Source organism: Gracilinanus agilis, chromosome 1 (genome assembly GCF_016433145.1).
Source record: "Gracilinanus agilis isolate LMUSP501 chromosome 1, AgileGrace, whole genome shotgun sequence".
Lineage (NCBI taxonomy): Eukaryota > Metazoa > Chordata > Mammalia > Didelphimorphia > Didelphidae > Gracilinanus > Gracilinanus agilis.
This window is the reverse complement of record NC_058130.1, coordinates 135,010,943-135,025,880: the sequence shown is the minus strand read 5'-3', so window position 1 is coordinate 135,025,880 and position 14,938 is coordinate 135,010,943. Positions and strand designations below refer to the sequence as shown.

The window sequence follows — 14,938 nt, the reverse complement described above, 5'->3', positions numbered from 1 at the left end:
ATATATATATATATATATATATATATATATATATATATAGTGTAGCTTTTCATAAACCTATAGCCTAAGAATATAGTAAACCAAAAAGGTTCTCCCTCAAAAGGGCCAACATAGCAAATACCTTGGTTTACTTCTGTTTGGCACAATAATTCACAAAAACAGTCACTTTGCTAAGCAGAAAACTAATGAGCTAAAAGGACTGGATTTTTAGCTTTTCTTAGTCTTTCATTCCTTTTCTCGTACTGTAGCATAGAACAAACAGCTCTCCCAGTTATTTGAGAGTGCTATATTTAGAGGCAGAGGAACAGAGTTCAAATCTTGGCCTCGCCACTATTTTCCATGTGATCTGAGAAAAAACAAGTTAATATCTCTGGACCTCAATTTTCTCACCAAAAAGGGGAGTGTGCAGTTTGAATGAGATATACTCTTTAGGGAGCATGGCACACTGGATGGAGTGATAGGCTTAGAGTAAGGAAGGCCTGGGTTCAGATCCTGTCTCTAAACAACCATAGGCAAGTCACTTAACTTCTTTGAAACTCAGTTTCCTCATCTGTAAAGTAAGGAGATTGATCTAGGTGGCCTTGAAGGTCCCTTTCAGCTCTAAATATGATCCTTTCAAACCTAAGATTCTGTGATCCTAGAATTCCTGAACCATCGTGGAAGTCATAAACTGCACAGCAAGCAAGCTGAAAAAAAAAAAAAAAAAAAGAGGCATAGAAATATGCATGAGGTGGTGGATTCCAAGCCCAGACATTAACAAAATATTAGGGGAGCCCAGATACTGACTCATCCAGCCCAGGGGGGCCAAAGAGTCCATAGAAATCTGTACAAGGATCAGGTCCCCAAGTCCTAAATCTGGTACTCAAAAACATTAAGCGGCCCTAGACCACTCGATTTTTTTCTAGATGCCAACTTTTTATTCTTGTTCTGGAGAGAGAAGAGTTACATGTTTAGGGTATCTGATCTCAGGACCCAAGGCTTTAAGGTATTTGCATCCCAAATGAAATTCAAATTCCTTTGCCCAGACTAGTTCCCAATGTCAACCACTGTCTGGAGCTGGAGCTTTCCGACATTTCCAGCCTTCCCTTTGTACTCTGGGCTCTGGTTAAACTGGTCCATTCTCTGGTATTCAGACATGCCTCCTTGCTTTTACTCACACTGTTCCTTGTGCCTATAATTCACACCCTCTTCCCTTACCCATCCTTTCAGGCCGAATTCAATGCCACCTCCTCAATATCCCATCAGAAGTGACCTCCCCACTCCCACGCCCAAGCCTCACCCAGAACTGGGTCCTGCACTTATCCTATTCATTATACCACTGTACATTATTGGTGTTGGGGTCTTATCTCCATTAAAGGAGAGGCTCCACGGGGTAAACTGAAGCCTCTGTTTTTGCACAGAGGACCCGATGAACAAATATTTCACAAATGAAGTTAGCAAGTGAGCTTCATGACACCAGGGTTCATCTGTACGATGGCTGACCAACTGTGGGCCAGGGACAGGTGAGGAGCCCAAGGGCTGAGGACCAGGGTGAGAATCGAGTCTCATTTCACAAACGAGCCACCCCCAGCCCTTCCTATCTGGGATTGGGTGGGGGCCGTGGGCCCAGAAAGAACAACTGCTCTTTGGATTCTTCATCTAAACCAGAAAGCCAGGGAGCAAATGTGTGTGCCTATCTCTCTCCCCCCACTCCCCAGCAGCCCCGGTGCTCCCAGGGAATGCTTTCAGACAGGACTGGAACACAGCACAAGAGAGGGAGCGATGAGGATGGAAGAAGCATTTCTGTACTCTGGCTCTAAACAGCCGTCCAGGAGGAGGCCAGAAAGGATTTGTTTCCAATCCAATTTAAGACCATTGTTTCAGAAGACGGCTGGGAGGGGGGTAGGCTCCCTTAGATCCAGGGGCCAGGGACAGCTGGGCCTTCCTTCCAGCCCAAGGTTCTCACACAACAGACAAATAGCACTGGTTATCTGAGTAGGGGGCTCAACCTCCTAATCCCACTGCCTTTTCAGTCAAGCACCGGGTTATGTCTCTGCTACCCAAACCTCACCACTCTGGGAAGGAGCTATTGGAAGAGCTACCCTTCTGGGACCCTAGGCAGGGGGCAGGAGACCAGAGACTGACGACAGGAGAAACTGAGTCTTCCCTACCCTCAGTCTGGGCACGTGGGGGATTAGCAGAAGAAAGAAAGGGTGGTGGGAAGCTGGGAGGAACCCTGGGTGTTCAGACACTAAACAAATCATTAGGGTCACCAGTTTCAACCCTTGCCATAAAAGAACAGCCCAGCTGCTAGGGAGAGGTGTGGGAATGCACAGCCAGGGGTCCTAGCTCTGTCCCCATTGATTCCCTAGACTATCTGCCTCTGGGTTGCATCTGCAAAATGGGCTGTGTGTGTGTGTGTGTGTGTGTGTGTGTGTGTGTGTGTGTGGTGGGGGTGGGGGACTTATATTAATTTTTTAAAAAATATTTCAATGAAAGTAATTCCATTTTTTAAAGTATTTCAGTGATGCCTCTTGTCATTTGTCATATCATGGTCATTTGAACCTTCCTCTAAGATAGAACTCCCTCATGGGAAAAAGGAAAACAATTAAGCAACCCCATGGACCAATGTACACAAAATTCTGCCCCGGTAGTCTTTGGCCTCTGCCATGAGGTGGGAGGTATGTTTCATTATCTGTCCTTCATTGGTTTTTCTCTGGGGACCTTCATTTACTTAGACTTTGGCTTCCTTTTACTGAACAAAAAATGAGAGACGAATGTTCACGGTGATGACAAAACTGCTACTAAACTGACCCGAGAGGTAGGATGAAACCGAGGATGAGAGCAGCTAAAGGACCCAGGGAGGCTGCCCCGAGGTGACGGTCCAGAATCGTTCATTTTACCCAGACTTTGTTTCTCCAGGACCCATCCCAAACCAGCACAACTATCCCCAAGCTAGAAGGTACTCAACTCTGCCCAAAGCCCCTATAACTGGACCTTCTGGATGTGCTACTGTGATCTGGGTCTCCCCACCCCTTTTCTTCCCATGGATGTTCCCTTGTTGAGTCACACTGGGCTGTCCCAAACTAGAAGAATTCCTATTTGGGTTCTGCCCAGCTGTGCCCATCCTTGGGGGCTGGGGATCTGGGAAATGATTCAGTTGCCCCTGCCCTGTGCCCTTCCCAAAGCCTTTGACACCTAGCCCTGCCCTGCCACCTTCACAGAATCACAGCATCAGAGATTTTTGAGACAGAAGGGACTTTAAAAGCTAGCATTTTAGAGGTGAGGAAACTGGGATCAAGAGATGTTAAGTGATTTGCTGAAGGTCACATAGGTAAGACAGTGAATCAGCAGGATTTGAACCCAAAGTGACTGGTTTTTTCCATCGTGCCACACAGCCTCAACTTTTCCCACCACCTCACCCAGCCTTTCTGGACCCTTTGTCTTTCAGACACTCCCTTCTTCAACCTGGGCTTTGGGTATCAAGAGTGACATGGAGTCTGAAATCGGCCCCACGGGACTGGTTCACCTTCCCATCCTGCATCTGAAGCTGTACTCAGGAAGACATCCTGCCCCCAGCCCCACCCCCAAAGGAAAAGTCTGCCTTGTTGCTAGAGATCCTGGGAATACTTGGCCCCAGAACAGGAAACTGAAGCAGCATCTCCCTAGAGCTACCTTCCCCTCCTCTCTCCCCAATCCTGGGGGTCAGAGGAAGAATTCAAGGGGGAAAAAAACTGACTCCAAAACTTTCAGATCAGAAAATCGCTTTGCTAAATCCTTCTCTTCCGGACAAAGGGGCAGCCTCAGCAGCAGCTATGCTCCCAGCTCCAGGAAGCCCTGCAGGATTTCAGGGTCGGCTACAACTTGAAACTGGCTAGGGATTTCCTTTCCGTTCCCCGCCTATTTGAAAACCGATTACCCTCTTCAAACCCGGATAGATTACCAACTCCCCCCCTTCTCCCTTTCCCCCTTCTTTTCTGGAAAGAAAAATCGACAAGAAAGGAGAAATTAATCAGAAACAGCTTCTGAAGTTTCCTAGTCTGCTGCTCTGTTTCCAGTCTCCCCAGCACAGTCACGGCTGGATTCTTTGAGGGATGGCTTATGGACTGGAGGGAGAAAAGGATGGTAGAGAAGAACAATCACTCAGAACCAAATGTTGATGGTTTCTGACCCATTATGGCTAATTCAGGATGTCCTTTGGTAAAATTTAAATTTAAATTTGGGAGACTAAGACCATTTGTCCCAAAATCCACTTCCATTCCCTACCCTTCTCCTGCTCGTCTTGAAACACCCTTGCCTTTAACAAGACAGACAGGACTAGCCAAGAGTCCCTTCCTTTGTAATTAGACACTCGGAGCTAAAAGTGATCTGAGAGATCTATTCAAAACCTCTTATTTTATAGATGAACAAAATGAAGCCCAAAGAGGTAACATGGCTTGTCCAATATGCTTCAAAACTCAGCCTTCTCCCACCAGCCCAACTAGCCAAGGCATCTCCTTTTCCTGACCCCTCCTGGTCTTTTTTTGTGGTGTGACCCATCACCCAAGTAGGCTAGTCCACTAGAGTCCAGAGACCGTCCAGTCCCAACAAAATAATTCCTGACTTAGTCTACCTCCACCAACTACTATCACCCAGAAAAAGAAGCTGGAGCTACTAACCATACACTGTCCTATTCTCTTAGCCCCGTAATAATACCATGGCTCCAAGTACTCTGGAAACCTTACAAAGCACTTTTTACAGATTTCAGCATTGTCACTGGATGCACGCTGATCAGTAATGCGCTTTTTTGAAAGTCTTCGAGTTTCCAGAAAAAGGTTCCAATTCCAAACTGGGCTTCCTCCATCTGGGGGAATAGCCCCCTCGGGGTTCTATAGTGGGCAGCAGGCTGGAGATGGGCACAGCTAATCCTGACCAATCACAAGAGCACTCGGGGTACCTACCACATAACCTCCCCCTGGTAGGGCCCCAGTTAAGAGGCTTCTCTGGAATAGGAGAGAGACAGCCGCCTCCCATCACACCTCACTACTGTTGTGAATATGGGGCTAGAAGCCCAAGAGAAATTTCTGCCTAACACCCCCCTCTCTCCTAGCAGGTTCCTTACCCCCCACCCCAAACCAGTTGCCCAGGCCCCTTTCTTCCCTTTGGGGAGGGGGCCAGGGTCTGAGGCCAGAGGACCGAGGGGGAACCGCACCCCCATACAACCAGCATCTTACAAATTGTCTAACAAATTATCTCTGCTGATTCACATCTGGTATACATTTCCCTGTGGCTTTCATCAGGCCCCAGGCGACCAACTGCTCCCTCAGTCTCGCCTGACCGTCCAGATAAGTTCCCCAGACAGGCGGTAGAACGGATGGTCCCTCCCTCAAAAGGCTCCGAGACAGACCTGAAAGAGCCCCTAGAGATCAGGTCCCAAACTCCTCATTTTACATAGGAGCCCCTGGGCCAGAGTCGGCAGCTAGGAAGCAGCAGAGCCAGGATTCGGAACCTGGACTCCAAGGCCTGGGATCCTTTTTAGATCCCTCCCCGGGTCCCAAGCCGGCCAAGGCCCACTAGGGATGGTGCCTCGGCTCACTCTGGGCCCAAAGAATGAATAAATACCGTTTTAACAACCAGCCCTGAGCCTGGGCATGGAGGGGATCCCGGGCTGTGGGTGGCACCCGGATTACCATCCCCTTTCCAGATAAATAGCCCTGTCTCCCCCATCCTCTCCCCTCCCCCTAGCCTGGGAGGGAGACTTGAATAGCAAAGAAAACCCTATAATACCAGAGGAGTTGCATCTGCATAAGGTCCCCCTAGAGGGGTGTGGCCTGTATTTCAGGGAACAAAGCAACAGTGAGGGAGGGTACGCTCCTATCCCCTCCTCCTCAGCCCATCGCCCAATCATACCATTTAGAATACAAAAATCGACTCTCTAGTTCAGCAAAAGAACTTCAGGTAAATTGGATTAACGGGTTAGGGGTGCCCCTCGTGGCCAAAGATCCCGCTTGGCCCCAGGCCAACTCGGGCAATCCCTCTGGGCGTTTAGGGGTGTCAGGTCCTTCCTGGCAGGGCTCCAGGAGCCTTTGTACCTAACCTGGAGGAGGTGGGGAGGCTAAAGATGTCGACACCCCACACCCACCCTGGTAGAGGCTGCTTCAAGCCCACAGCCGTCACCACGGCCCTCCCCTTCCTTGGGCCTTTGAGGATGGGGCAGCAGGGAAGAGAAAGGGGGCAAGAGGGAGGAAAGGGGGGGAAACGGTCCTGAGCAGAGGGGGAAGGGCAGCTTCCCACCCTGAATCCCGAGTCCAGCCTGAATTCAAATATACTCTAGTCCCTTCTCTCAGGAGAAAGCCCTGCCCCCACAAGCTGGGCTGGAGGCCTAAGGAACCCCACTCTGTTCCCCACCCCCAGAAGCTCTGAATAACCAAAAAGAAAGGCCCGAAAGAAGGATGGAGGGAAGGTCACTGCACACAGAAAAAGCAGTTCCTGGGGAAGGAAGGGCTGGGAGCTGGGGGGTGGAAAGGGGAGGAGAGGAACGAGAGGAAATTCGCCTTTTCAGGCAGGGGACCAGGGACTGGTATCCAGGGCCTCCCGGGGCCCAAGTCCTATTCTTCCCGGATGACCCGCTGGGTACCTGAGGCTCTCCGTGCCTCTTCCTCCTCATCCCCTGTCCCCCCCCTGACCTAAGTCCCCTCCCTTAAAGGTCTCCAGGGTTGTAACTCACTGGGTGAGGAGAGAGAGCCCAGGGCTATCTCTGTTGCATGTAGCTCAGTGGCTTTACCATATGGTGCCCATCCAGAAGGATTGCTCCCTGGGGGGCCATCCCCCCCCACCCGCCTCACTCAACAGCTGCCCCCTCTGAAGCTGTTCCAATTAGCCAAGGGTCACAGAGCAGAAGATTACAATGGTGACTTCAGAGCAGGCAGCAGCCACAGGCGTGTGCTTGGGGGAGTGCTGGGAGGCGATCTATGGGGGTCACACATCAGACACACACACAGAGATGCTCTAATATGCAGGCAGGCCCGGAGCATCCTCGGGTACCACATCTGTGCGCACGGGGCACACGGGTCCCGGTACCTTTCACACACAGATGCCTCCACCCTCAAATTCTGCTGAGGGGGCCCAGTCAGGGCTAAGGAGGATCCAGGATGACCTCCAGACTACTCAATGAATCAATAAAGGCACTGGTCATCAGCAGGGGCATTTAATGAGGTCGCATGTCTGTTCCCTGCAGACTAATGCATGCTGATGACTAATAAGACCCCAGTGACTATATTAATGCAATTCTCTTTCCTCCCCCTCATCAAATCCCCAAAGTTTGGATTCTCCATGACCCCCTTGGGTCTGACCCTGAAGCTGCAGGTTGTAGACATTTGTACAAGACTGGCCTCCAGGGACTTGGGGGCTTCCCACTATCTCTGCTAGAGAATCTCACTCTGTTGGCAAAATTCTGCCCATCATCTGCCCCGTGGGGACATCCACATCAAGTGGACCCCTTTCGGTAAAAGCCTAAAGCAAGATGGCTGTTGGAAGCAATTGTAGAACAGGACAAAGGAACAGCCAGTCACTCAGCTTAAACCCAAGAACTGGGGTCCTTGCTCCTCTCTCCTCTAACCCACCCCACCTGCCTCCCAAGCCTGTGGCAGGGGACCAAGGACTAGTTTACGGGGTGGCTGCCTCTCCCTCAAGAGGCAGCTAGCTGGAATTGTGGACAGAGTCCCTGTTTTGGAGTCAGGAAGACCTGAGTTCAAATCTTTCAGGCACTGGTTGGGTAACCCTGGGCAAGCCTCAACCATACTGCCACAGTTCCCATGAAGGATGATTGCAAATATCAAATGAAATAACACGCATAAAGTACTGGGCAAACTTCAATATAAACCACCATATAAATGCTAGCTATTATTATTACAAGGTGAAAATATCTCTGTTGAATACACTAAAAAACTACACTTTTCCTAACCACAAACACCATTCTTGCCAACAAGTACATTCACACTCGCATACGAACACCTCACTATGAACTCACAGACCCATATAAACACATTAAAAAAAAAAGCCACCCACATAACATCTTCACACCCTCATTTACCCACAATCACACACAGCCTCCTATTCTCTCCACTCAAAAAAAAAAAAAAAAAAAGCAAACAAAAAAACAAGCAAAACAAACTTCTTGGAGCCTCTAAAGAGAAGGCCTCTATTCCTCTCCTCAACTCTATAAGACAGAGATCTGCTGGTTGGTGGCTGGCCCAGGCTGCACCAAGGCCATGGCCCTGCCCCCTCACCCCAAGGACCCTCCTTCCTGGGCGGGCATCCCCCGGTGGAAGGCAGGCTACCCTTCCAAATGGCTTCCAGCAAGACAGCAGGGTGAGGCAGTCGGATTCTAAGGGCTCTTTGAAAACTGTTTTAGGGCTAAACCCTGGTATTAAGGCGCCTTTGCTCAACCCTTTCATTAGCCAAGTTCTCAATCCCCACCCAAGCTTAATACAGTCAAAACTTCTCAAAGGTCAGTAATAAGCTTTTAAATATGGGCTCCAATTAACATTCAGGCTTCCCTGTAGCTTCCTGCTCCATCCTACTTCCTCCTCAGGGTGAGCAACTATAATTATTTGCTTCAGGATTCCTGGGCAGAGCTAAGTAGCAAAATCCACTTTAGCTCAGCCTTCTAAAGACCCTATTAGACTAGCCAGGGCCCTTGGAAATTAGGACAGCCATTGAGATTTTCTTAACTTCAGGGGAAAGAAATGACCCAGAGAGACAACAGGATTATTTCAGAATGGGACAAAGATCATTTGAGACAGGACCAACCCCCAGGGGGGCCACAGTGTGGTTATTGACACTGGATTTCAATCAATAAATGAGTAGCTGGCCCGGTCCCTTCCTACAGACTGCCAGAGCTGGCAGGCTTGGATTTCTTCACTTGATCCAACAGGATTGTGGCAGAAATTTCAGAGATGTTCATCCACTCGTGTGTAAGAGGTAGCAGCTCCTCAACCTTTGGTGTGAGTCCCAACCATCTTCTTCTTGCCCCTCTCTTCAAATGATCCCCTCTTTTTATGATAAATGTTTAAATTAAAGTGTTTAAATTAAAGAGGCCTAAATTCTAATCCTCCCTTTCCAAATTAATTGCTACCTGAGTGATCTTGGGCAAGTCACTTGACCAATGAGCCTCCGTTTTTTCATCTGTGAAATATGGAGGTTGGACTAGAGGATCTCAGAGGTCTCTTCCAGGGTAGAATCTGCTTGGTGGGGAGTGGGGAGAGGAATGTGTAGAGAATATGGGTACTATTGGACATAACCAGGGACTTACTTCCCCAGGAAGTTTTAGAGTCTGGGACTAAGAGTTCTAGTTCCAGTCATCACTCATTTGTGTTGTGACCGGATAATAAACCTCTCTTCCTTTTACTGTTTCATCATCTGTAAACTGATAGAATTGGATTTAATGACCCCAAAGGATGTTCCCCCCCCCAATCAGCCATTCTGGAAGTCTAGAAGGTATATAGAGAGCTTTGTTTCCCAGGAGCTAACTCTCCATTATGCAGGAACAACATTGTTTTTAACCTACCCTACAGAAAAGCCTCCCCAAGAATTTGTTTTGCATGACTATACATATTTGTAACGGTTTTGTTGTTTTGTTTTCCTAGCCTTCTCAATCGGTGGGGAAGGGTGGGGAAGGGGGAGGGGGAAGTCAGAGGGAGAGAATTGGATATTAAAAATAAAATAAAGAAAAGAAAATAGAAATAAAGAAAAAAAACCAGACTCCCCAAGATAATCTTCATCAGTGTCTTCAAGCAGTAATACTTTGTTCCAAACTTCTCTTATCCAGTTCCAGGGAAGCCAGGTTGCCTCTGAGAACAGAGACCTGACTCTTCCCCACTAGGAATGCTGGGGAGAGCATAGCTGTTCCCTCCTGAACAGACATACCTGCTTCCTGCAAGCTAAAAACTGTCTCCTCTGACCCTCTCTTCCGCCTAAAAGAGGTCCCAGAGAGGCCTCCGCTCAGGGACACCTCTTAAGAGATTGATTGGGTTGTGATACATGAACCCGGAACCACTAAAAAAAAAAAAAAAAAAAAAAAGGCTTCTATATCACTATCGGTATAAACTCAAGGGCTAAAGGGTTGGGGGGTGGGGGGGAACCACAGTCATTTATCTTGGAGGGGGCAGGAGGAAGGGAGGAAGGAAGGCAGACAATCTACAAATCAGGCTGTCAAGAGTTGGAAGGGACCTTCCAGATCTTACTTCGTCCAAACTCCTCATCTGCTATAAGGGGGGGAAGGGGGGGCAGAGACCCAGAAGGGAATTGACTAGTCCAAGGTCACAGAGTGAGTTAGGGGCTAAAGCAGGATTGCAATGGATGCCCTGACCCCCTGTCCAGAGCACTCTTGACCAGGTATAACCTCCTTCCGGTGCCATCCAGAAAGCCCAAAAGGGAGCTTTATGGTGCTTGTCTCTAATTAACATCAGAAATACTTTCAGCTCAATTCAATTCCACAAACTTTTATTCAGCACAGACCTGGCATTCAAAGGAAGTAGTTCCTGTCCTCCTGGAGTTTGCATTCTACAGGGGGGAAATGGGCCAAATCCCTGCACAAAGCATAGTCATTAACCAAACCTACAGGGACCAGACAGTGGGACTGTGGAGGCACTAGAGGGAAACTGGGCTGGAATTGGAAGAACCGGAAGAACACCAGACTGGACGCTGGGAAGTCACTGAACTCCTCTAAGTCTCGGTTTTCTCAATTGACCAGCATGGATGAAGTGCCTACTATATATGTTGGGTGCTGGGGACACAAACATTAAAAAGAAAAGAAAAGAAATAATCTGTGCTCCCAAGGTGCTTGTGCCCTCATCTGTAAAACAGAGACAACATCAGAAAGTTGTTAAGAGGAAAGCATTTTGGAAACTGCAAAGTGTTTGAGATATATGAGCTGTCTTTTTGATTAGAAGTCCAATTATCTTTAAGACTGTCAAACCTTCAACATAAATTAAGAGCCGATGCTATAGTGGCCATCAGGAGAGTATAAAGGAAGGAAACCCAGGGTGGGGTGGCCCTGTTCTTATGGGGAAATGATCATCACCTAGATTATAAGGTGTTGTTTTTTTTTTAAAGCCTTACCTTCTGTCTTAGAATCAGTTTTAAGACAGAAATGAGGCAAGGGCTAGGCAGTCGGGATTATGTGACTTGCCCAGGATCACACAACTAGAAAGTGTCAGAGGCTAGATTTGAACCCAGGTCCTCCAAACTCCAGGCCTGGGTGTTCTATCTACTGTGCTACCTAACTTTTGCCTTTGATAATAGTGTTTCTTGATAGACACACAGTACATATATATGCTCTTAGAGGCAAGGATAACCAGGAAATACCAAAGACTGAGGTGGACACCAGCATGTCTACACTGTCTGAGCCTCCATCTAAGAGATCACAAGGCTTCAGTTTCCCTCCCTCCTAGAGGCATCTCCTTAATTCCACTTTCCAGCTGCCAATAACACTAAATCCTGAAGCTAATGGAGTAACCCTGTAATTGGAGCGGGGCTCACCCGGATGCGCACACACACCAGGCAGGCCTCTCTCAAACCCACATCGGCTCTGGTGGGCTGGAGCTACAAGCTTCAGAACAACCAAACCTGGCTCTAGCCCTCCTGAGACAGACAGACAGACAGACAAGTTTCTAAACTAGAACAAAGGGGGGAAAGGAAGCATCTGCAAAGTTTATGAATGTCTGACTGTCACAGACACTCTTCCTAACTCTTTCCTGTTAATTAAAACCCCAGTCAATGAGCTTATCATAGAAAGGGGAGCTGGAAGGAATCTTGGAAATCATCTAGTCCAGCCTACTCGTTTTACATATAAGAAACTCGAGGCTCAGATAAGTGAAACACCCAAGGCCTCACAAGTGGTAAATTGAAGCAGATCTAGAATTCAAACCCAGGTTATCTTGATGCCAGTTCCGCTCTTCTTTCTACTAAACCAAGATGCCTTCTGAAGCCTTCCCAGGATGCAGTACTTCTGTGACGCTACTCCCTATATTCTCCAAAACTCTTTTCCTCTCACCCTTGGCCCAGAGCACATAAACTTCTAAGGCGCCAGGACCTAACATATACAGAATTTAGGACTCAGTACATGATATCCAGATCTGGGATTGAGAGCTAGGAAAGCGAGGGGCCAGATTCTGAGTTAGCCAAACCAGGCTGGGGCATCCGCCACAGACCAGCCATTTCTGTGGCATTAGTTCCAGGACTATATAAGCTCATTCACTCAGTCCTGGGCCAGCTGCTTCCTCTAGCAACAGTACTTAATTTCTGCTTGTGTCAAAGGAGTCAGCAGGGGAGTTGTGGGACCCTTTTCCTGCTAACTGCCATGAGAAAATGGAGACTTTCACCTCATGCCATGGTGATATTGCCCTAGGTGCCTCTTCTGGGGAAAAGGAATCAAGTTGAGAAAAGAAAAAGGGGTACTAAAGCACTAATAATTTATGTACACAAATTTTTCTCACAAAACCAAGTTCACTTCTACCTCTAAATCCCCCCAAATGCCAAAGAGCTTTGCCTGAGCCCCCAAACAAAGTTCCACACACTTGCAACGCCCTGATGGAGTTTGTTAGGAGTGAATGGAGAGAAGGCTCATTTCCCAAACATTCTTCCCATGTCTACTCGGACCCTGCAACCTCTAGAGCTGCCTGTCTGTGTGGTTCACAAAGCCTGAATCCCTGAGAGCTGGCAAACAGGGAGGGTGGCTCCCTGCAGGCTTAGCACAAGAGGGAAGGTCTTTAAGCTTTGTGAGTCTATTCGCTTTCCCAAACACAATGTCTTTCCCTATTAAAAAGGGGTAGTTAAGACTTCCAGTCATGGGAAGACTCTCCCTTTGAGCCGCTTCCTGCTCCCAGATAAGCTACCAACAGGCAAGCAGCAAAGATACAGGGACTATAGTCACAGCCAAAAGGGAAGATTCACCCCCAATCCAAGAGCACAGAATTAGAGATAAGCTAGTAAAACTCGCTCACTCGACAATAACAGGAACTGTAACTGAGGCCCAGTAAGATTAAGTGATTTATCCAAAGTCAGGCAGGTCAAAAGTGGCAGAGCTAGCCTTTGAAAACTCAGGTCCCCCCTCCCATTCCAAATTCAATGCCCATTCTCCCACACTACTCCCCAAGTTCCACCCAAGAAAAAGGAATAACTATGCCCATTAGAGGCAACTTCTGGCCAGTCATTTTGCCAAATGGCAATCCAAGAGACCAGTTGGCTTTCTGCATTCTGGGGTTTCCCAGCTAATAGGGAACATGTTTCTACCACTCCAAGATATAAAAAAGACCATCTCCAGGCCTTATTTCCCTCCCTAAATCTTCAGCCAGTCCCTTGGTCTGACTGTGGAAACCAAAAGACTCAGGAGACTGAGTTCTTGTCCCCAGCTCAATGCAGAAGGGGAAGGGATCCTTTTCAATGTCTTCAAGTCCGGCTGCCTTTCCTTAGAAACCGACTTGGTTCCCTGAGCCTCGATCTTACAAGATTCTGTTACTGTCACCCACCCTCCAGCGCTCCCCCACCCCCTTTACTTACTCGGTCCCATCTTCAGTGATCTCTAGGCTTCTGCCAAAGCATAGGAAGGTGGGGGATTCCTGAGCCTACCTTCTCCCGGAGTTACCCCCCACCCGTAACCCACACACATATACCACTCCAAAGCCCCCATCTTCGGAAATAGCGCTGCTCCCCTACCTTCCACAGGGGCCTAATTAGACACTGGGCCATAGTGTGTTGCCACCCCCACCAATTCTTCCTTCCTCCCAGAGAAAGACAATCCTTTCTAGAGGACCTGGCCGGGTAGGGTGGGGTCTTGAAGGATACCATACTCTTCCAAGCCATTCGCTAAAAGCCGTTCCGGAACTGCTGGGACCCATTTCTCTCCAAGTTGCTAAAAGTTTCTGGGCAACACCCTCTCCACCCCACCCCCCACCCCCACTGTCTCTGACAGACCCTGAAAAGTGTTTTTAGTGGCCTTAGCTACAAAGGACATTGGGACGGAGGGCTTTCTCTCTCCCCAAAAAAGAAAGTCGGGGTAAGGAGTGTGTCGAACATGACTTTAGGGCAAAAGCCCTTCTGGGTGCCCGAAGGTGACTTTTCCTGAACCCACAATGGGAAAAGCAGGAGGCCATAAGTCCCCATAGAGAAGAAGGGTCTGGCTGCGGAGAGGAATGAAGATCCCAGGCCGGGGTGGAAGAAGAATTGTCCAAAGGAGAAAAGAAACATGCCAAGTTGAAGAGAAGAGGACATCGCCTCAAAAGGTGGTCTACTCAGAGAAGAGAGGGAAAGGGTACCAGATGGGATGACCCTCCCAGCGAACCAGTGGATCAAAAAAGATTCTAGCTGCCTTCAGGAATGGCTATTACCCTAGTCTGACTCGGGTCGTCTAAGGTCCGTACTCCCAGGTCTGCCGGGAGCACGGCAGGGCGCTTACCTGTACCAGGCGAGACCCTTGTTGTAGCACCTGTCGAAGAAGTGGGGCTCGGCGCCGAGAGCTCGGACGTCGGGGTGCACCCTCAGAAACTCCAGCAAGGCTCGTGTGCCGCCCTTCTTCACGCCCACGATGAGCGCCTGCGGAAAGCGCCGGCTCCCGAAACTGCTGGCCAGCGGCAGCCCACCCCCGCCGGGTGTCCCGGGGCTTCGGAGAGCCCCAGCTCCGCCGCGCTCCACCTCGGGCTCTGGGGGAGCCTCAGACTCAGCTGCCGCTGCTGGGAGGAGCCGTCCGGGCCGCGGCGCCCAGGACGGCGGCTGCGGGGTGCGGGTGGCCGGGGGCGCGGCGGGCTGCGACGGGGGGCGAGCGGCGGCGCAGGGGCCGGACAGGCAATAGAAAAAGTAGGTGCCGAGCAGGAGCACAGAGAGCAGCAGCGGCGCGCGGGGCGGCGCGCGGAGCAGCGCCCCGAGGTGCGCCCGGAGCCCCGGCCCCGGGCCCCCCGCGCCGCTGCCTTCCCCGCCGCCGCCG

General features: G+C 49.4%; 1 protein-coding gene across 1 annotated transcript in view; it reads right to left on the bottom strand.

Annotated features, from left to right (window-relative positions):
• Positions 1-14,937, bottom strand: part of HS3ST6 (heparan sulfate-glucosamine 3-sulfotransferase 6) — a gene marked incomplete at its 5' end in the record, with an annotated part of 36,871 nt that extends 21,934 nt beyond the window's left edge. The window contains one exon of the mRNA XM_044677474.1: positions 14,414-14,937. Within this exon, the coding sequence (XP_044533409.1) occupies positions 14,414-14,937 (524 nt within the window). The remainder of the gene's footprint in view (positions 1-14,413) is intronic.
• Between the last annotated feature and the right edge of the window lies 1 nt (position 14,938).